At 44.1% G+C, this 22,766-nt stretch overlaps 2 protein-coding genes across 2 annotated transcripts; both read right to left on the bottom strand.

Annotated features, from left to right (window-relative positions):
- Positions 1-79: 79 nt before the first annotated feature.
- On the bottom strand, positions 80-14,036 carry snrnp200 (small nuclear ribonucleoprotein 200 (U5)). The gene is made up of 45 exons (XM_083673626.1): positions 13,741-14,036; positions 13,251-13,414; positions 12,976-13,147; positions 12,605-12,797; positions 12,421-12,476; positions 12,210-12,308; positions 11,944-12,096; positions 11,760-11,859; positions 11,519-11,655; positions 11,284-11,364; positions 10,897-11,070; positions 10,647-10,784; positions 10,296-10,451; positions 10,023-10,193; positions 9,673-9,866; positions 9,422-9,545; positions 9,098-9,247; positions 8,809-8,919; positions 8,588-8,719; positions 8,271-8,459; positions 7,928-8,125; positions 7,584-7,736; positions 7,372-7,452; positions 7,151-7,234; positions 6,928-7,034; positions 6,706-6,824; positions 6,429-6,583; positions 5,481-5,670; positions 5,170-5,343; positions 4,880-5,040; positions 4,528-4,755; positions 4,194-4,385; positions 3,865-4,043; positions 3,615-3,766; positions 3,416-3,524; positions 3,184-3,292; positions 2,870-3,059; positions 2,530-2,694; positions 2,243-2,364; positions 1,980-2,123; positions 1,600-1,776; positions 1,315-1,475; positions 1,088-1,169; positions 892-984; positions 80-671 (listed from the first exon to the last, which is right to left on the bottom strand). Exons 1-45 carry the CDS (start codon positions 13,783-13,785, stop codon positions 522-524), a joined length of 6,414 nt encoding a protein of 2,137 aa, XP_083529752.1. The 5' UTR covers positions 13,786-14,036; the 3' UTR covers positions 80-521.
- Positions 14,037-15,378: 1,342 nt separating this feature from the next.
- slc20a1a (solute carrier family 20 member 1a) lies at positions 15,379-22,453 on the bottom strand. Its single transcript, XM_083673523.1, has 11 exons — positions 22,310-22,453; positions 20,550-21,291; positions 20,262-20,402; positions 19,991-20,076; positions 19,694-19,790; positions 17,549-17,668; positions 17,223-17,438; positions 16,562-17,033; positions 16,256-16,441; positions 16,046-16,130; positions 15,379-15,915 (listed from the first exon to the last, which is right to left on the bottom strand). The coding sequence occupies exons 2-11, from the start codon at positions 20,896-20,898 to the stop codon at positions 15,760-15,762; spliced, it is 1,908 nt and encodes a 635-aa protein (XP_083529649.1). The 5' UTR covers positions 20,899-21,291; positions 22,310-22,453; the 3' UTR covers positions 15,379-15,759.
- Between the last annotated feature and the right edge of the window lie 313 nt (positions 22,454-22,766).

Here is a 22,766-nt window from a genome sequence, read left to right as displayed (position 1 = left end):
ATGAAATAAAATACAATATCATAAACTTGGTATCACAATGAAATTTCCTGGAATTTACTTATTCATAGTTAGAAATCAGTCAAGTGTGGATTTTCTTTATTGCAAAACCAATGCAGGACAGCACAAAGCATATTACTACAAAATAACCTATTGGACCAATCCAATTATAATCACATCCGTTTATTCCAGAGCTGTTGAAAGTTACAGTCGACACATTTTCTAAGACAAATCTTCGATATTCAATGGCTGTTCACTACAATCGTAAGCACTTTTTCACGTACACATTTTGGTTGGTTCTTCTAATCAGGCACTATATACATTTGTATCCTGGGCTGGTGCACATTAACCACATTTTTATCTAAATAGAAAAACAATTGTAGCCATATAAAATATTTGACCATTATTACCGTAAGAGCATACAATGACAATGGGTCACAGAAAAATAAACAGAAACAAAATCTGACGCAATTACATAAAAAGAAATCATCAGTTCAGACTGAGACACGACTTTTGTTGCCAATCTAGTCTGAGTCGCTGTCTCCATCACTCTCTGCCTCCTTCACGTCCACGCTGAACTTGTACTCTTGGTCACAGCCCATGTAGGCATCGCTCATGAAGTACAATGTGTAGTTGTGAACGCCCAGCACTGGTGCGACAAAGTCCAGTTTCACCTGCATTAGGAGGGAGAATAGATATATACATAAGCTTGATTAAAACATTTTTAAAACACAAATAAAAGAACAAATTCATAAAAAGATTGTGTATTCAGGTTTAATGCCACCTTCCCTTTAATAACACATTTGTACTATGGATGGTGATTGTCAAAGCTACACATGACTGCGGGTATTGTTTACAAGCTCATATGAGTGTCCAGTTGGCGTTGTTACTGACCTTGGCCTTCTGCTGCAGGGTCAGCCTCTTGATGGAGATCAAGCTGTTGGACTTGGGGTCGCCAATCACCACCCACCAGCCCTCCTCACGTTTCTGGAACAACACCACAGTTAAAGTTTAACATGACCACTGTTGACTTTGCACTTGAACCAGTAGAGTAACTTGAACTCCGACATTAACTTGTGTTGAAACATACCTGGGGGAAGAGTGGGGCAATAACAGGCCCAGTCACCTCCTCCTCTCTCTCCAGCTGGACGAGAACCAGGACTGGACCTCCGCTGTGAATAAGATGAAAATGATAAGACACTTTCACTTATTCTGTTACACTCATTGTGCTCATATAAATACTCTGACATTCCTATGTCTATATTGAGTCATGAAAGATTTCCCTATACCACTAAGAGCCCTCAAACATCATCTCACCTCTTGATGTTGTCCTTCTCTGCCACCTCATAGGACAGTTCAATGTTGGGGTAGCGGTTACAGAAGCGAGCCACATCTGCTATCTGAGTGTCAGAGAGCTGCAGCAGCTCGCTACGGTCCTCATCCTCCATCTCCATGATGTCAAAGATACTCTCCACACCCTGAGAGAGAGAGAGAGAGAGAGAGAGATCAGCCTCAAACACTGAAGAAACACAAACACAGCCTTTGTCTGATTAATTGCAGTGTTACCAATAGATAAATAGTGGGGAGAAGCGAGTATCTCACCTTATCCGTGCAGCGCTTGATGTGTTCGTTGGTGAAGTAGGGCAGCTGTTTGAGGTAGGAGTCCTTGGACCACATGGCCTGCGTGACCATCTGAGCCAGCTCCATAGCAGCCAGCGCAGGGCTTAGCCACCCATTACTGGACAGCACGTCCACACATGCCTGGATCAGACGCACCGCCTACACATAGCACAACCGTAGTACACATACATACAGGTTAGACACACGTCAGGATTACACACCAACACGCCTGCAACACCAACACAGCATAGACTAGTCCCTTAACAACAGCTGAGATACCATCAAGAGATCTATTCATACCTGATCAAAGACCTGCATAGCCTGTGCTACTTTGGCCCAACCCTCCTCCTCCTCCTCCTTACCTTGCTCAGGATCTCCTCTGTGTCAGACTGGAGCTCAGCGCTTAGCTGCATCCTGGACAGGTGAGCTTGCAGCAGCAGGTTGGTCTTCACGTGGGGGTCGTTGAACTTGGGGTTGTTTAGTTTGTGGGGCACTTTCTGGGCCAGCTGAAAGGTAAGACGTTTTTCAACTTGATTAATGTCCATTTCATAGTGTGTGTCTGTGGATTAATTTCATATTTGAGGACTGATTTCATATTTGACGTAAATGCATTGAGTGTGTTCACCTGTCGGAGCAGATTATCCTCATGGTGTCTGATGGGGATGTTCTTGTACTCGGCAGCATTGGAGATGATCTCAATCAACCCACGGATCTTTGTCTTGGCATTCAGGGACATACTGAACAACTCTGATGTAAACAAAAAAGAAACAACATCAGTTGGCAAATATAACATAGTTGTATCAGTACTGATACTGACTATAGGTACTTAGAGTAGCTATAACAGTGTTGTAGTCTATGAAATGGTATTTGTGATAGTAACTGTAGTGTGGTGGTGGTTGTGGTAGTTCCTACCTATGGTGGTGTAGTTGATGTAGTAGTAGGCTGCGATCATGCCCAAGTTAAGAGGTGCCACGTCCATCTCGTCCTCGATGCTGATGCACTTGGACTGCTCCAGGTCATGCAGTGTGTTTTCCACCAGCTCTGACAGGTGGTCTGACAAGTGACGGTGAGACATGCCTGGAGAGAGCAAGAGATAGAGAGAGGCAGTTTAAGATAAGATTCACTGAACCACCAATACATATTGACAAGAAAGCCAACCTCAACTAAGACATACAGTCTGGTCTCATAAGACCACATCAGTGAGTGTCTAAAGCAGACGTCAGTGAGAGCGTGACTCATAGACGTGACTCACCCTGCAGGTTGTAGTAGTTGGGGTTCTGGGTCATGCGGCGGTAGAGGAACGTCCAGGTCAGGTAGTCCACTGCATCCTGTTTGTTCTCCACCGTCTTGGTGACGATCTCAGCGTTGAAGTGGTCGTGCATGCAGTGGTCCAGGTGAGACTCCACTGGCAGGGGCTCATACAGGAACTTCTTGAAGAAATCCTGGAGGGGAGAAAGACAAGATTTAGTTAATCTCTTTCATTGCGTCACCCTGTCATTCCGGAGAGAAATGGACAGATTGCAAATGGAGTTGAAAAGACAGACGGAGAGAGGAGGATGACACTACCTTTTTGGAGCCCTGGCACATGATGACGCAGCGTCCCTCATCGTCCTGTAGGGGTCGGTTGGCCTTCCCTACCATCTGGAGGACATCATAGATGGGGTAGTCCACGTAGCTGGGGACATAGGGAGGAAACTGTCACGAACAGGCATAATGTATATGGAATATGGTCATGAATAATATTATGTAGTCATTAACAAAACCTGTACAGCGCCACCTCCATGTGGTAGATACTTACGCATGGATTTTGCCATTGTAGTATTGGGTGTCCATGACAACGACCAGGTGTGCAGAGATGTTGGTACCCCAGCAGAGGGAGCGTGATGCCACCACGACCTGGACTGCACCTGTTGGTTGGAGAGGGGGATTAAATATCATAATAGAAATCCTACTCCGTCCTTTATATGGCATGCAGTAGCAGGTTCAGAGGACTGTACCTGAGTTGAAGAGCTGTTCCACGATCCTGCGCTCTGTGCCAGACAGGCCTTCATGCAGGTAGCCCACTCCATTGGCCAGAGTCTCCTTCAGGGTGGCATCAGCCACCTTCTCCAGGAAGGGAGCCAGGTCCTTCTCAGTACAATGCAGGAACCTACAGGGAGACATGAACATCTGTTACTGATCTGAAACCGCAAGACAGGTTACAACACCTAACAGTACTGAAGACCTCTTGTCGGTTATGACACTGACCTCTGAGGAACCACATCAGCAGCGCAGAAGGTGAGGATGTCGATAGCGGTGAGGCGGGTCTGCCGGCGGGATGGGACGAACACCACGGCTGGTTTGGAGGGGGAGTGCTTCATGATGGCGTGGTACACTGGCTTGGCCATGGACAGCAGTCGAGTCTGAGTGTGGCTCACATTGAAGCCCTAGTAGAGGAGAAATATAAGAGGATTAGATTTAGATCATCTCTAGGTAAATACGAAAGTATTCTCATGGTATACAGTAGATGAATCCTTCCATGTGAAGACCAGGCTGATGATGACGTAACATTCAGAGACAGCAGACAGTGTTCAGACCTGGATGTGAAGCTCCAGAGGTACGGGCCGCACGTTGGGGTGGAAGTTAAAGGTGGCCGTGGTGCTACAGCCCAGCCAGTGGGCCACGTCTTTAGCATTGGAGAGAGACGAGCTGAGGGCCACGATTCGGATGGGACGTTCGATCTGAGAGGAGATGTACCTCATCCTGGAGCAGATCACCTCCAACACGGGCTGGAAGCAAGAGTATGAGTGTTAACATACATGTATTTATAACTTCCAAAGACAAAATAGAAGTATTGTACAGATGCATAGTGCTTTTATTACAGAGCATGTGAAAATAAAAGGTTGTATCCATTTGGCTCTGTGGTCTTACCCCGTTCTCTCCTCCTATGAGATGTGTCTCGTCCACGATGAAGAGGCTGACGTTCTGGACATTCTTCCTCTGCTTCCAGCGGCGAGACAGGATGTCCCATTTGTCGGGAGTGCTGACGATGATGTCACCCTTCCCCAGCAGCTTCAGATCTGTGCTGGTCTCTCCTGTCAGCAACACCACCTTCTTATTCAGAGCATCCTGGAACTTCTGGTGCCAGTCAACAAACACCTGGACACAACACAGGAGTGAGGTTAGGTGAGGCAGGAAGGAAGTGGGCAATGTAGGCTTGGACCGTCATAAGTTAGAAGAGCTGGCAATGTTATCAACATTACCAACTCCTAGCACTTAGTACCTGTTCAGCCAGAGCTTCCATGGGTGTGATGTAGACACAGCGTCCCTCTGCGTTGTGCAGCAGCATTCTCAGAATGGCAAACTCGGCACAGATGGTCTTTCCACTGCCGGTGGGAGCTCCCACAAACACGTTGTCATCACTGTTGTACACTGCGTTGAACACTGGAGGAATATAGACGATCTTACTCATTAGTCTACAGCCTATATCTAAGCACAAAAAGTGTACAGAGCCAGGCCAGGCGCAATGAGAAACCATTTCAAAGGTTGGCGATATCTCTGAGTGTCTCTTACCCTGTGTCTGGATGGGGTTGAAGAAGGGGAACTTGTTCTGGTACAGGGTCTCAAAGGCAGCGTTCCGGAGGGCGGTCACAGGAAGGGGCTGCAAGTCCAGCAGCTCAGTGGGAGGGGGGTACTTCTCTGGCAGGATCAGGTGACGGAAAGACACTGGCAGCTGGGTCTCACAAGCTGAGAGCGGGAGAGATGGGCAGGGGTGGGTGTGATAGGTGGGCATATCAGATACATGTTCATGACCATTCTATTACAATAGATATTTGTCCTTATAGTTTAAAGCTTCTTATAAGTGCTAGAGATGTGCTACTCACAGAGCCAGCGGTCAGAGGCCACGCGGATGAAGTACTGGGGAGGCAGGGGCTCGAACACGGGCACAAAGAAGGTGACCAGATGTTCATCCTGGGCATACTTGGCCTTTAGCAGGAAGTACTCGTGGTGCAGGATGACCTCACTGTCCACATCCTCCACCAGGATCCAGAAGGCCTCAGACGACCCGTGCACCTGAGTGGGCAGGAGACAGTGGGTGGGGAGGGTCAGGGTGAGTGTCGTAGAATTTAAATCATAGTATTTTGAAATAAAATACCGTTAACCAGAGCTGTTGATTCATTCAGAGACTTTATTCACAGAGAAAGAAGCCGTTTCAGATTTGCAAAGTTGAACTCTTTTCCACTTCCGTTACCTGTCTTTTTATAAACATCACACAGGTCAACGCCCTCCATTCAACAAACTTCTAGTTCCTGTCTACATACACCAATAACATTCAAGAACTACATTTCGTCATCCAGGGGGCTACTCCCACCTGACCTGGCGTCGGTCAGTCTGTTGAAAGACTGATTGACCCAGGCTGTTTACAAAAGCCATCTGTCCTGGCTGTTTACAACTGTGTTTATTACTCATCTATCCTGTCCTTGGATCACTCTATCTTGTTTCTGCAGCTTTGAACCATTGTACTCATTGTATTCATACCCTCTAGTCAACCCCCTAGTCAACCCTCACCTTAACCTCACCCCTCTATTATTGCACTCTTCAAATATTCTAAGACTATCTGTTGTCCTTCGATCTCTTCACTGGGTGTGGGATTGCTAGCCCTTTTATTGTCTTTAAATTTACCATAAGAGGATGGGATATTACAGTAAGAAACACATAATTTAATCCAAATCCTGTTACAAGATTTGAGCACTAGTTTTCTATAATAGATACAACTTCTATTTTTAAATCCTAACATTTAAAAGGTATGTTTGTTGGGGTATTTCACAGACCTTGTCGTCCCACTGGAAGTCAGGTGTGATGGTGAGCTCCACCTTCAGTGTAGAGCGGGTGATGGGCTGCAGGTGGACAGCCAGGTCCAGCTTGGGGAACTGATGCACGTACTTGTGGATGGTCTTCCCCATCTTCGGCATGCGGATCAACTCACCTGGGGGCAAGAATGACTTTTTTAATGATCATTTCAACAGCTGGAAGGGTAAATCAATACGCATACAGGGTGTGTTTGTGTGAGTATTGGGTAGAAATTGAAGATTTGGGGTGAACACTCACCAATTTCATTGTGGTTCAAGTCATAGAGGCGCTCGAAGGGGAAGTTTTTCTTCTCAATCTTCTTAATGACTTCCTCTGGCAGCTTCCTGAACTGGCGTAGAGGAGACATGGATTGCCACCTGTGGAGAAGAGGAATGGATTAAGACAGGGAAGGCCGGAGGAGCTTAATGGCTTATTAAATTAGGGCTGTTTGTCTGGAAAAAGAAGCATTGGCAGACTCACATCCTCTTGTCAATCATCTTGCAGAGGTTCATGGTCTTGTCTGTGAGCTGAGCCCACCCCCTGCTCAGGACAATCTCAAATATGGCTCGCATCAGCCTTCCAGCACTCTGAGGATACAAGTAATTATCAGCCTCATGAGAATTTCTTTACTTTGGTAAATAAACATCATTATATCATCTTGTTAATTGAGAGCACTATAATGCAAGCATAGATGTGACCGTACCTGTGTAACATACACCATGTCGGCCATCAGAGCAAAGCCCTCTAGTTTGAGCTGGGAGATGTAAGCCTGGAGCAGCACGTTGATCTGTAACAAAAACATACAAACATCAAACTAGCTCCAAAATATGTACTTATTACGATACTGCTGTACCATGGAACTATGGTTGACCACAAACCACAAAAATGTTTTAATATATATCACAAACACATAGGCCTATATACCTTAGCACTGGGCTCTTCAATGCTCTCCTTCACTGGGATGGGAACTCTCTCAAGCAGCTTCTGCAACTCCAACTTCTCTTCCTGAAACAAGTCCTCTCATGTCAGCATTCAAATGCACAATGCGAGACAAACGGTCTCAAGTTTGTTGTTGACCCTAATTAAAAATCACTCCCCATGAATGTTGTATGAAAACATGAGCTATCAGTGTATACCTCTCTGACAGTGATGTTCCTGAATTCAGAGGAGAGGGAGAAGACACGGAAGAGCTCGATCTCACTGAGCGTGGGCTTCAGCAGCTGGTTGTAAGTCTGAATGGAGTCGTGGGTGATGTAGAAGTGACTGGCAATACGACCCAAATCTGTCACCTTCAGGGGAAGAAAATAGGGTGACGTGAACAAAGACAACCTTGAAAACAAACCCCAATTTGCCTAATATTATCAGTTTATAAGATGTTTTCACCATTTTAGAAGCTTTTGATGAGGGAGAAACCAGCAGAGGGTTCTCAATTACACTGATCATCCCTCACAAACAGAGAGCATGGTGTTGTGTACTGTACCTGGAAGCTGCCACTCCTCTTGTCATATTTGACCAGGCTGTTCTTGTCCAGCACGTTGGCTGCCGTGTGGATCAGGTCCATCCTGCGTCTCTCCAGCAGTGGGTCTGAGCTGCGGTCGTCATGGGAGACCCCATAGAGGGTGGGGTTGCGTAGCATGCGCACATATAGGTAGGTGTAGCCAAGCCAGTTCACTGCATCCTGATTGAACAAAGAGAAAGAAAAAGCGGTGAGGGTTTGAATGTCCAATGCACCACTGCAGAGATCAGTCTGTATGTACAACCCACAGAAACAGTGTATGTGTTTGAGACTTCTACAAGGTGTGTTAAGTGCACCAGACTCTCACCTTAGTAGTCTGTACGTTGCCCAGTACTATCTCAGCGTTGAGCATGTCTGGCAGTTTGCCCACCATCTGACTCTCGATGGGCAGTTGCTGGTTGAGAAGGGACAGGTAGTACTGCAGCTCCCCGTGGGACGTGATGAGAATGCCCTCACCCTTGGTGTCATACTGAGGACGGCCGGCTCGACCAAGCATCTGAACGGCACAACACAGAGACATGTGTCATTCAGACAGCTTACACACACGGGAATGTGCTGATCATTTTAAATAATCTCAGCAGCTATTTGGCTATGTAGTTCTGTGTCCAGCTGGTGCAGACTGACCTGTAGGATGTCCAGGGCTCCCAGCTCGGTCCATCTGCCTTTCTCAGGGCTGTACACCTGTGTGCCTTTGATGATGACGGTGTGAGCTGGCAGGTTGACACCCCAGGCCAAAGTGGCTGTTGACACCAGCACCTGAAATAGAATCCTTTCTGTGAGACAGGCCCTTTTCTCTACAGTGTCAGTGAAAAATGTCAGGCAAATAGATATTTGATGACTATCACCTGAATGTGGCGATCAGCGAAGAGATCCTCCGTCAAGGTACGGTCCACTCTGGTCATTCCTGCATGGTGGATAGCAAAACCGTAGGGGAGCAAGTCCTTCAGCTCAAGGTTCTGGCAGAGAAGGAATGACAAAACTGGATTAGGCATTATAAAATGAGACATGTCTGCCTTTTAAATGGGACTAAGTGACCATAGTCACTGCACCTAGGACAGGGGTGCCAAATCTGCATTTAGACAGACGCAATAGGCTTTGGTATCTGGAACCAGGTCTCAGGTCAGTCGGACTCACCTTGCACTGCTCAGCCTCAGTCCTCAACACCTCAGTGGAGGCTGACCCCTCCCTCAGGAACAGCCCCAGTGTGTCCTTCTCCAGGCACATGTCCCTTATGGCCCGGGCTGTCTTCCCTGTCTCCTTCCTGGAGTGGACAAACACCAGGACCTAGCACAGGGAGGGAGATAAGTTACTGAAGGGCTACATAAAAGCTTGTGGATCACTCTGTAAATTGATATTTTTCATCTAAAATACACAACACAGTTAACAGGGATTAAAAAGATGAAATGTTCTGTGGCAAATGTGAGCCAAATGTTTAGAGAACACTAGGCCGAGCCACACCTGGTTCTTCCCAGCATGCTCCATGATCTTCTCATAGACAATCTCATTCATGATCTGGAAGCGCTTGATAGCCTTCTTCTCTGTAATGCCAACGTATGTCTGCTCCAGAGGCACTGGCCGAAAACTAGAGAAAAATGGAAAAGAATGGCCTTCAAACTTGTGTTTACAATTTGACCCCATGTAGGAGAAAAGCTGACTGTGTTTGGATCATTGAGACTGTTCATAGAGGTTCTCCCTCCTTCTTTGCTGACCTGTTGTCGAAGTAGAAGAGTCCTTTGGCGGGATCCACGCGCAGGCATGTGGCCACATCCTCGTAGTTGGGCAGGGTGGCACTGAGGCCCAGCAGACGAACGTCCTCCTGGGTCAGCTCCACATTGCGGATGGTCCTCGCCACCAGAGACTCCAGCACAGGACCACGGTCGTCATGTAGCAAGTGGATCTCATCCTGACAACAAAATTACATCACATGAAATTAGTATTATGTCACAGGACACACATGCACATGAAGTTTGATCATGGGTTGCTTGAATAGGTACCAGATGGGTTAACGTCCTTTATGAGGAGCAGCATCTGCTTCCTTGAGACTAGCGACTGCACTTACAATTATAATGAGGCGCACTAGCTGGGTGTAGGTGCGCTCTCCTCCTTTGCGGGTGATGATGTCCCATTTCTCTGGGGTGCAGACGATGACCTGGGTTGCGTTGATCTCCTCCTTACATAGCTGGTGGTCTCCTGTCAGCTCAGACACTGTGATGCCGTAACTCGCCAAGCGCTGGGAGAGACACAGGCATGAAAACCAGAACATAAAGTCTCTTGGAAATTCAAGTTGATGTCATTTGAGCTCTAGATCCAAAAGGAGGACAACAAGTCTTACCTTACTAAAGCTCCCCACCATCTCCTGTACCAGCGAGCGCATAGGGGCCACATAGATGATCTTGAAGTCGTCCAAATTGATGGTTCCGTCTAGGTTGATGTGCTTCCCGATCTCCCTCAGCATAGCCATCAGGGCTACGTTGGTCTTACCAGCTCCCTGGAGGCGCAGTGGAACAGATATAGAAAAAACATTAGGATCAGCTGTTTAGCATAACAAAACATACATACAAGAGCTTAAAGCATAGCACTTTCATAAACAAGCAATTGTATGAACAAAACAAGCTGACCAGAGAGATATAGTAATCACACTATAGAGAGTAGTTATGTAGTTGACAGTTGTTTGTTTACTAACCGTGGGAGCGCAAACCAGCAGATTCTCATCTGTCTCCATGGCAGTCTTGAACAGCTTGCTCTGGATGCGATTAAGGGTTTTGAACCCTTCAAACCCAGCCTGGGCATACTTGGGCAGCTTGTCAATGGCCGTCAGTACCTGGTAATACAGATATACCATGAAAGGAATGTAGAAGTAAAATAGACATACATCTCCATTTCCCAAACATTGCTTGTCGTCTCACAGTTAAGAGGCTCACAAACACACAAACCTCATCGTCAGCGAAGGGTTTGGGCTTGAGGGCAGGTACGTGCACTTCCTCATAGCCTTTGCGTTGCTTGCGGAATGAGCCGTCTGGCAGCTGACATCTCTTGTTGGCCATGAAGTGACTTCCCTGTGTGAAGGTCAGATCCTCCAGGTCCAGAAGCTGCCGAGGGGTCATGTTCTGTGAGGAGGAGAGTTATAACATCACAGACATTTAGCAATGTACACACGCACAGTTCCTTTGGTTGCAGTATTGCAACATACATACATGTTATATACAATATGCCGGTAAGATCTGTGTCGAAGGTCAGATGTGGATTACACAATGGGTGTTCCGGCTATATTCACATTAGAAGAGGAGCATGTACAGGATATGTGCATATGTGGTCCCCACCTCTCCATGGCCAATGTCCATAGACTCCAAGTCATTGTCTACACGAGACTTCCTCACTCTTTCCCTGCGAGAGCGCTCCTCCTAAAGATACAAAGACCATGTGTTAGGAGGTGGATGTTTAGCCTACATTCAAATCTTGTCAAAATAATTTATTTTGATGATGTGTTTACATGACACAGCACTGAATCAAAGACTTATAGGATTGATAACCATGACAAAGAGAATGCCTTTGTACCCGAATAATATCCTCCTTCTCCGTCTCCTGCAGCTGGTAAAGAACTTTGGACAAGTCCTGATCAGCCTCCATCTTTCCAATGATCTTCTCCTTCTCTGCTTCGCTCTGGGCACTTGCCAACATTGTACAGTACTGAACTGAGGGGGAGCAGAAGTTAATTATCATCTCATAAAATGACCCCTCAAATAAAGCAATGAAAGCTGTAATAGTCTCAGTTTAGTGCAATTTGACAGGTACTCACTCATGCGCCGATGCTGGCGAAGGATTTTGATGAAGTCAAAGGTGTTGAACCCCAGCAGCAAGACCAGCTGATTCTCACACTCTCTATCATCACTGGCCGTCTGTGTGATAAATATATGGTCAATCAGGCTGTGGGTTATAAGACACACACACACAGACAAAAAAATGTGCATAAACAAACTGACCTTTAGGATTTCCAGAACCTCGTCTGCTTTCTTCTGAGAGACAATGGCATCGTCATAGAAGCGGCTGAGCTGACGCTGGAGCCAGAAGGCATCAATGTCACGAGGATGCAGGTCCTTTTTCTTCGCAGTCATTACGTCACCTGTGACACCAAGCTAGAGGGGAGGAGAGAGAAATAAATAATTTAAAAGACAGCATACGTGTTTAGTATTTATAAATAACGATACATTGTTCATTTAGTGTCCATTAATGTCAATATGGGACTTACGTTGGCTGTGAGTGTGCAGCCCACGTCCGCTTCCTCTCCTTCACTGTCTTCATCTGAACCCTGGTCTCGCACCTCCCCAAACTGATCCTCATCTCCCTCCTGCAATAAAAAAGGAGTCAATATCAATGTCATCCCATGTACCATTTTCAACATACAAAAACCATTCAACCCATCCTGACTATGAAGACTGAAATTGGAAGGACCTACTCACCTCTTCATCAGATTCAAATTGGACATTCACTCCGTATGTTTCGTCAATGTTGTCATCTGTGTGTCGAAGCAGTGATAGATTTTAGTATTTCATAGTAGCCTAACATCATCTGCATAATCTGGTTGTGTGAGTATATTGCCGAACTGTGATAAGGATGCCACAACTTCAATGGTCTGTTCCATACCCATGTTCTGGAGTTCCTTATCACCCCCATAGTCAGATATCTTCTTGCCCAGGTTGACAAGCACATGGTAGCGTGTGTCGTCTGCAGGCCCCAGCAGCTGCTCCACTTCGCGTCGTCTCTCCTTGTCCCTCATCTTGTCATTCTTCAGTACAGCCAGGACCTCGTCAGCAGCACCACACAGAATGTCTCGTGGCTGCAGAAATATAGAAACACCACACACACAGTCAATGCTATTCAGGGCAGTCTTTGTTGTTAGTATAAAGTTATTTGCTTAACTGAGTTGTCATCAATGCCTGCATTGGGTGTTGAACATGTCATTAGTTCAGCATTCAGTAGTTGCAGAAATGTCTTGTGATGAGTGATTATCTGACCTGATCTCCCAGGGCAGCCTGGATGAAGCTGAGCAGGACCTCATAGGTCTCTCTGGTCTCCTTAGTTTTGGGCTTGTACACGATGCCCACCATCTCATCAATGCCTTCTGACAGCAGGGTGAAGCCCTTCATCTTGTTGATATCATGCCTGTCCTCATCTCGCTTCCTCCTCCTGCACACATCAAAGGAATACGGTGGAATGAAAGATGCATACTTCGGTTACAGTAAAGTGACTCATGCAAGGAAAAATATCTGAAATTGCCACATTTACTCACTTTGCACGTCTTTCCTCCAGCATTGAAGGTTTGGTCCTCTGTGATTTGTCACCCATCTTGGTCCCCTCCAACTTCCCCACCAGGGACAGCACCTCTCCCGTCGGCTCATCACGCCGTGTGCGGTCAATCAGCGAGCGATCAGCTTGCAAGACCAAGTTGGAGTTCTACAACAACACGACCAGAGTCAGACAAACTAACTAAGACTTACTAAACTAGCAAAATGCTGTGAATAATGGAACACGACAATGTATACTTGCTTACACGTACTTTCTATCAAGGTCAAGCAAAATTAAAACTGAATACAGCAGTTTTATCAAGATGCTTTACAACACTAATCATCTTTACATAAATTAGACTGCTGCTCTCTGCGTCTTTCAATTTAAGACTCAAGACACTCTACGGCTCAGACTAGCGCGTGGCTAGCGTCCTCGCAGTCAAGACTCAAAACTATACATAGCGTAGTGATACTTATCATTTGAAATAAACTTACCGCTTTGTACTCATACTGCAAGCTACGTGCAGTAACATCCGCCATGGTAGAATGATCTTTTGCGCACTTTTGTGCTCAATGAAAACCGGCGGCTAACACAAGCTAGCTAGCTTTAAGTTAGCTAGCGATTTTGCAGAGGAGCCAGCTAGTGTTAGCTTGCGCCAGAGTCAACGTTACTCTGCTAAAATCTAGAAGAACGGCGCAGAAACCCTCTAAATCAATATATATTTCGGGAGACGTGATTTATTTACTCCTCCAAAGTAAACGCGTTGGCTATACGTTTCTGCAAAACACGCTCCTCCACACAACAAGCGCTACAGATACTATTTCCGCTTCCGTAAGTCATAGGACAAGTTGATGCATGTCAATTTTTTGTACAGTGCCCTCTATCGACTCGCAGTGCACTGCAGCGAGCTGGAGCAGGACGTTTTTCAGCTGATCCGTCACCAGGTGTCACTCTGCTATGAGACAATTCATTTGCAAAGACATTCATAAATTGGCTGCTGTAGCTCAATTATTTTTTTTGTTTTAATACATTGTGCAATGGTTAACATTAGCGGCTCAGGCCATTATGATGTTTTCAAGGTAAGAGATAAAACTAACTAGAGATAGATCATCACTTATTCATAAAGCTTGGGACAGTGTGTGAGAAAAAGCATTGGTAGGTAGGCCTATAGATAGATAGATAGATAGATAGATAGATAGAGAGATAGAGAGATAGATAGATAGATAGATAGATAGATAGATAGATAGATAGATAGATAGATAGATAGATAGATAGATAGATACTTTATTGATCCTGAGGGGAATCTGAAGGCGTTACAGCAGCTCACATTACAAACAACAACAACAAAATACATCACAGAATAAAGGTTAGAGAATTAAGGTAAATAAAGGTTCTGAATAAACATCTGTCCTCCACCTCTTATAATACAAATTATTATGCGAGATTATTCACCTTTGAGGTGTCTTGTAGTTTTTAACTCTGAGATATGTTGTGATCTGCCACAATGTGAAATTGCCTGCACTCCTCCTGAATCTCGGCTACTACTCCTAGTAAAAATAAAATATCTATAAAATCTAACAATTAAAGGTCCCTTAGATTATAAATTACAACCATTTAAAGAACCCCCTATGGTTCTTTCATTCAAACCATTTAACATGGTTCTATATAGAAATGTTCATGGTTCCTTATACAGTATGTACAGTATTAACATATAGAACCCTTTTTGGTGCTACATAGAACCCTGTCATGAAGAACTGTTTAAAGGGTCTATGATTTGTCCCTGTCGAGGAACCCTTCTTGTGCTACACAGAACCCTCTCACAAAGAACCTTCTACAAGGTGTTCTAGGTAGCACTACAAAGCACCAACAATGGTTTTTGGTACTGGCTGGCACCTTTTTTCTCTGAGTGTATTAAACCTGTTTAAAACCTGACTTTAACTGTCACTTTAATGGTAGCAGTCCCCATCATGCTGTGTGCAAATGATCTTACACACTACATGCAGATTCCATATACAATCCATGAGCCACCATACAAGATAGATTGTAGTTATAGTAGTTATATGATATATATATATAGTTATAGTAGTTATATTTATGTATATATATATTTATAAAAACAACAACAGCAAATGGGTAATTAATGTAATTTTATTTTAAATCAAAAAATAAATTACAAAGGTGTTTCTAACCCCTTCTAGTTCTAGCATGATCTGAATACTAAACATTTTGAAACATTTTGAAACATTTTGAAAAAATACAATTCCTTGAGAGCTTTACATCATTATCAACTTAAATGATGTTGGTACTGTATAATAAACAATACCACACATGTGTATAATAAAGAAACAGAGACGGAACTTGGTATGTACAGATAACTTAAACATGTTGAATACAAATGTCACTCTCAACACCGTTTAAAGTATGGTCAGTGAAGCAATAACAGTATTCCTGCAGACTATCATAGATCATCAGCAGGGTTGAGGGCGTGAAGATGGTTCCAGTCAATCCGGGGCTCACAGGATTACGTAGGTGAAGAGTGCCATGATGGCGGCACTGATGAGGCCAGAGATGGGGACAGTTACGAACCAGGCAATGAAGATGTTTCTGAACAGACGCCAGTCAACAGCCTTCTTGGAGCGCAGCCAGCCCACAGCGACCACAGAGCCCACCTGTGTGCACACAACAGCATGAACTTAACAACTAAACTCAACACTACAGGACATAGGTTTCTACTGGTTAGGCCTCAGGATTTGCCTGGATTAAACTCAGATTTAATAATGTCTGCTTTCTGTTAATTACCTTGCAGTGGGTTGTGCTGACAGGGAGACCAATATTGGAAGCCACCACCACTGTAAGTGCTGAGGCGAGTTCAATGCTGAATCCACTGGTGAAGGGAATATAAGATTGACAATATATTATAGACTGTAATCAGTTCAATTAATTTCATAATGATTGTTATCAGCGATAAGAGAGAGAAATTGTTTATTTGAGTTTCATTGTATGAGGTACCTGGAGGGGGTGATGGGGGTAAGGTCCTTGCCCAGGGTCTGGATCACTCTACGGCCCCACACCCAGAGTCCAGCACAGATACCTACTCCACCATACAGCAGCAGCCAGATAGGTGTGGGGGCCCTGGATGCCACAGAGCCACTCTCATACACCAGCCACAGAGCCACCAGGGGACCAATCGCATTACTGACAGAAAAGAACAAAAGAGAGCATACTTACTTCAAAGTGTCAGCCTAAATGATCAGTGTATGCAAATGAGCACATTCACCTAATACTTCACTCCCAATATTCCCTCCTCTCCCCTACCTGACGTCATTGCCTCCATGGGCGAAGGAGCCGAAGCAGGCGGTGAGGATCTGGAGGAATTGGAAGAGCGATGAGACCTCAGGCCGATCCACCTCTAACTCATCGTCCTCTAGAAACATGTCTTTGCCAGCCTCCAGTCCTACATCCCCCTCCGCAGCTGCTGAAGGCACCCCGTCTGCCACCGCGGAGCAGACGCTGTTGTAGCTGTCCAGACGAGATCGCCTCTGCGGCCCGTTGTCCCCCTCCTTGTATTTGGATTCCCCGTGGATGCCATAGATGGCCATGGTGTAGGACGTGTAGCTGTTATTACGTCGAATGGGTCGCTCTTCAATCTCTCCGATGCAGTCACCCACCTTAGCCAGGTGAAGCTTGTGTAGAAGGTCTTTGTAGAGGCCTGAGTCTTTGTGCACTGTGTGGGCTTGCCCACTGAGTGGGTCGGTAATCGTCATGGGGCCTAAACTGCCATTTAGCCCTGCAGGAAGAAACAGTTACACTCCATTCAGTTCAGTCAATACTGATATGTGGATAGTCACATATAAAAATACCTAATTGATACCTGCATAAAATATACACCATTACAAACTCTATGATTCCATGTTTGTGTTTTGAGTGAAGTGGTCATCAATTGAACACAGGATTACACAAAGTACAGGTGTCTCACCATTGCTGATATCCAAGTCTTTTGTGTCCATGTCCTTACTGTCCAAATCAGCCTCCTCTGAGCCTCCAATGTTGAAAGACACCCTCTGTTCATCGTCTGGAGGTGTCTGGGGGATGGGGTCACAGTGTTTGGGGGTGGAGGACTGCTCCTCAGGGGCAGGTTTAGATGGGTTCTTCTCCATCAGTGGAGTCTCAAAAGGGCTTGCGGCTGTCTCACCTATGAGACAAAGAACCAAATCAGATCACCATGCAAGGCGGCCATAAGGATTATTTCTAAATCAAACCTCCATTTAAATTTCAAAGGTGCAACAAAGTAATGACACTAACGTCTGATCTTCTTCTTGAGGTGTGGACAGACAATGAACCACACGACCATGGCTGTGATGAGGGCACAGCCCAGCGAGATGAGCAGTGTGCCCCACCATGGCACTCTGTCGAACCCCAGCACTGTGAACAGGACAGGGGAACAGGGGAACAGGGGAACAGGGGAACAGGGGAGAGAACTCTTAGACCAGGGGGATGGGCACAGGGTGCTAGCACTAAGACTAAGTACTGTACACACTCCAGATCCTCCAAGGTCATTCTTCAGCCAGAGCAGATGATATGGCAGAACTGACATTTCCCACTGTAATGCTGCATGACAGTCAAAGCAATAAAGACACATAGTACATTCTGCAGAGAATATTCAATGTTCTGTATAAAGCATGAATTTCACATTTAATTAATATATCTATCGGAAAATGAACAAATAAAAAACTTTAAGTGATCCATATTTTCTTGTTTTGAGCTCTACATGTAGTTAGAATACACCAATGTTAATGAAAACAAGAGCCTCAAACTGAAAACTAAAGAAACTTAATTTCAATGATGAGTAAGGTCAAGATAGGGAAGTTGATAAAACAAAAGCAGCGCAAAGTAAAACAGCCTTCATTCCTCAAGGCACTCATCAGATAAGGACTGGGACAGTACAAACTATGGTTACCAAGGCCCCTCCTCCATCTTGAGGTGACAGGAATTGGGTAAAAATTCCTGTAAATGTTCTAACTTCTACTAAAGATGTTTGATTACATTCTTTGAGATGAACAGTATCAGACAGAGCACATGGTCTGTACAACAGATAATGACAGTCAGGCAGGCGCTGTGTTATAGTGATTACATGCTCTTAGAATGCAGACAGAAGAACCTGCCAGGGTCAGTTTAAAATAGGTCAACACATAATATTACTGTATAGCCTACAGTATGGTCTACACCTAACAACCACTAAAGTAGTATTTCTTTACTTGGACTGCAGTCAAATTATTAAGTGCATCTATCTAGCCAATAAAACATATGTTTTAATTATACAGTTAACTCACCAATAAGTTCAATAAGGTTAGTAACAACATTTTCATTATAGGGGCAACTTACCTATTTTGTATTGAAGACAATGACATGTAAAATACCATAATCAATGTATGGCCAACTAGTAAATACATATGCTGAAAAATGGGAATGTTCATAGTGGTCATAGTGGTATGAATATGGGGCAAAATAAGTCCTGACAGAAGTGGGAGACAGGGAGAAAAACACTATCTACAGCAAAAAGAGGCGAACAGGTTAATAAAAGCAAAATACACAGGTTAATAAAAACTACAATATAATGACTATGATTCTCATACTGCTATAGATACAGCAATATGTATTGTGCCTTCTCCCAAGGGAACACATATTTTCATGAAGCTACAAGACTGTGTGGTTCTGTGTGTCAGTGCATGTTTGTGTGAGCAGGACAGCATTAGCATGTTAATGTGAGTAAAAATGTATGTGGAACAGAAAAAGTGGGGTTGAGTGGGAAAAAGAAGGTGGGGAAAAAGAAAAAAGTGTGAGGTAGAGGTAGTTTGTCTTGATGAGTATCATTCATTGTGGGCTAAACTTTTGTTGTGTTTTGTGTACATTGCATACTGCAGTGTAGTATGCGCAGAGGATAGGTTATGGTGTATATTATCCTTTCACATACACCGGCCTGCAGCCTTCAGTGAAGGGCCGAGGCCAGTTGACTTCTCTCAAAGTCCTGCAAGTGAAGCAAAACATTTACATTTCAATATCCATATTTCTCTAAGTTGTTCAATCAACTTTGCAAGAAAATGTGATTCCAAAGACATGACAGGTTCAGAGAACCCGGCTTTCTTTTCTGTGACTCAGGGAGTTTAGTACACTGAATGGTCAAAAAATTAAAAACACTGCTGCTCTTATCTTAAGAGGATGTCACCAACATGAAGGGGGATCAGCACTCCACAGTGTCTCCACACTTTTTAGTGACGTCATGCCTGCCAAATGCTTACTCCAAGGCTTTCAATGGTCATTGTATTAGTGTGTTGAGAGATTGGTTTGAGAGGGTGAAGAGGGTAGTGTGTGTGTGTGTGTGTGTGTGTGTGTGTGTGTGTGTGTGTGTGTGTGTGTGTGTGTGTGTGTGTTTCTGTGCACTGTACTCACTTGGGGCTCCTGTGAACATGATAGAGAAGAAGTTGATGCCCATGGTGACAGCGTAGAAGATGGGAAGAGCTTTCAGACCGTTGGGTACAGGGTCCTCCTGAGGAAGGCAAAGAGGGCTAAGAAGTGGCTGGAAGCCATAGTCATGTGAAGGATCATACTCTAAGTTCACTGACATTTCCTCACACCCTCTCCATAAGTGTCTTAAGGCTGTGTTGAGGCACAGATTTTAATCCAGTCACATTCACTCCCCACTTTTCCAAAGAAACAAAACAATCAGGTCTGATTTGCACTTTTTACCTTATTCAGGATGAACTTGCGGACGAAATAGAAGAGAAATGCTGACATAATGCCTGACAGTAGAGGCGAGAGGAACCAGGATGAAACTATAGAGGGAAAACAGAAGTATTTCAAAAGAGCATCTTTTCAAAGAGTACACAGAAGAATATGAGACCATCCACAAAAGGCTTTTTCTTCAGTCCGTGTATGAGCATATATTTTATTTTGAATATAGCCCTCAGAAAATCTCTCCCTCACACAACTGCTCAGGAAAAAACAGCCATTTACATACCAATGCGTAGTAGCTCCATCCATTTGACCCCATGATGACCTCTGGCTACCATGGAGAAACCAATTGTAGCTCCCACAATACAGTGGGTTCCAGATATGGGGAGCTTCAAAAATGAAGCCAGCAACTGCCACACAGCAGAACCTGTGACACACAAACTTGAACAATGACCTCATTGGTTGCCTTTTCAACAACGTTATATCAACAACCACCATTCAGATCTCTTAATCTGCATTGAATGCAAGGAGATATCTGGGGTCTAATGACAGTAGTCATGATATGAACCCTCACCAAACATGGCACTAATGGAGCCTGCCATCAGGACGTGTTCGGAGCCATTGTACATGTTCACATCGATGATGCCCTGGCGGATGGTCTCACTGACTTTGGCCCCCAGCAGAATGGAGCCCACTGTCTCAAAGATAGTGGCCAGGATGCAGGCCTGTCGTAGGGTGACCACTCCAGAACCTACCGCCGTGCCAAAGGAATTGGCCACATCATTGGCTCCCACAGAGAAGGCCAGGATGAAGGCAATGATGAAGCCTAGCACCAGTAACCACAGGTAGCCCGACATATCGGTCTGTGTGGCTATCGCTAGAGTGGTGGCAGCTGCTAGCTTGGCTATAGTGGTAGTTTCCATTGCAAGAAATGTTACTCTTTATCTTATGTGTTTGAATCTAAATATAAAACTTTGTAAATGCAGTACAAAGTGAGTTTCAATATAACTTAACAATGCTTTTCAAAATAAGATTATCAATGAATAATGAGGTATTTGAAATGTATTTGAAATTAAATAAATAAACGTTTTAGGTATCCTGCCTTAATTAAACTAAACAATAATGTGATTTTGTTACACCTTTCCTAGCTCAGTTTAATAAGAGGCTTTTGGGAAGGGTACAACTATAATTGCTATCTGAGTATAGAGTGCTTGTTTGAGGGCTTTCTTTGAAACTGGGACAACATGCAGAGTGGGAGGACACCCATTGTGTGGTAGCCTCAGCAGCTGGTTGATGATATATTCAGCAAGAAAAATCTGCAAATGAGATAAACAAATAAAAAAAAGAGTTACCACATTAAATAAGGAGACCAAAAACAAAAACAAGAAGAAGAAGAAGAAGAAGAAGAAGAAGAAGAAGAAGAAGAAGAAGAAGAAGAAGAAGAAGAAGAAGAAGAAGAAGGAATCTAAAACTTGCAAGCTTAGCCTAGATCATTTTCTGGCAAGACTGCCTCTTCTGCACTTGGAGTGATCATTGATTCATGAAACAAGAGTGCAACCAAAATGTGTGTGAATGATTACCCTCAGGAATCCCATGGCTTAACCACCATTATTTGCACTGTTTACTTAATGGGTACAATAAAGATCTACAATAAATACATCTCAGTCAACTTTAAATTTAACTTTTCCTTTTTTGTCATAAAAACTATCTCTTCCCCAGGAAGCAAGATGGTAACACCTACTTTGGAAAGTATTCATAATGTTAGACAATATATACATAATGTAGGCTTATCTTTGTAACAATATCTATAGTGGACCCTTTAGATGCACATAAAGTAAACTTAATTACACTGAAAGCAAAATGTACGCCTACTTACTGTGTTAAGGTTAAAGTATAGGCCTAACTCAAGTACAAATAATATCAAATTATTACAATTACCAAAAAAGTGTAGGCCTACTTTATTTGTTTTAATGTTGATCAAATAAGCCATCACATGTGTATAGGCTTACAGTGAGTGGCACTAGGCACGAGCTGAATGAATTAAAGATATTTAAAAACAGTAAATATAAAGTAAATAGTTATTTTCCTATTTATGTCAACTGACAACAGCATATAAACTATATAATCCAAAAAAGGGCAACAACAAAGTAAGCAAAGTAAATCCAGTCTGTTAAAAAAAAAGACTATCAGTGCGTGCTGGTGACCCTCTTTACACTTTCATAATGTTCACAATCAGGCCTGCAGTTAATAGTCTCAGAAAAGTAAGAACTACCAAGGTGATAAAAGAAGGTAGCCTATAATATGGAGAGTTCAGAATAACAGGTTGATACTCACCAATGAGGCACAATGAATGTCTTGCGATTGACGAAGGCTGGTTTTCAGCTGCAGCGTTGCAAAAAGCGGAGGTGTTCTAAAAGACTGCGCAGCACGTGAGCCAAAAAGCAAGCGTGAGGTATCCTGTCAAAACTAGTGCAGTCCACTTTTAGTAAAGGCACAGGCAAAAGTCTGAGTGCTGTGTCACGGCTCCAGACGTTTTATAAAGTCAAATTGTTAGTGGGTTTTATATATTTTTGGCAATGGGTGGAGAATAACGGCTCATGCGCACACACTTCGGTTTTAATCATAAGACCGCAGCTGCTAGAGGCAGCAAAGCTTAATATTTAGCTTGTTTACAGGAAACATTAATTACAGCTGTCTTGGCACACCTTGTTCAGATAACAAGAACATTTTACTCCAGGCGATGTCAACCCTTCAACATGATGACTACTACCTACTAACAACTACGGTCTAT

Source organism: Argentina silus (genome assembly GCF_951799395.1).
Source record: "Argentina silus genome assembly, chromosome: 7".
NCBI classification, from domain to species: Eukaryota; Metazoa; Chordata; class Actinopteri; order Argentiniformes; family Argentinidae; genus Argentina; species Argentina silus.
Note: the sequence above shows the minus strand (reverse complement) of the source record. Positions and strands in the feature narration are given on the sequence as shown.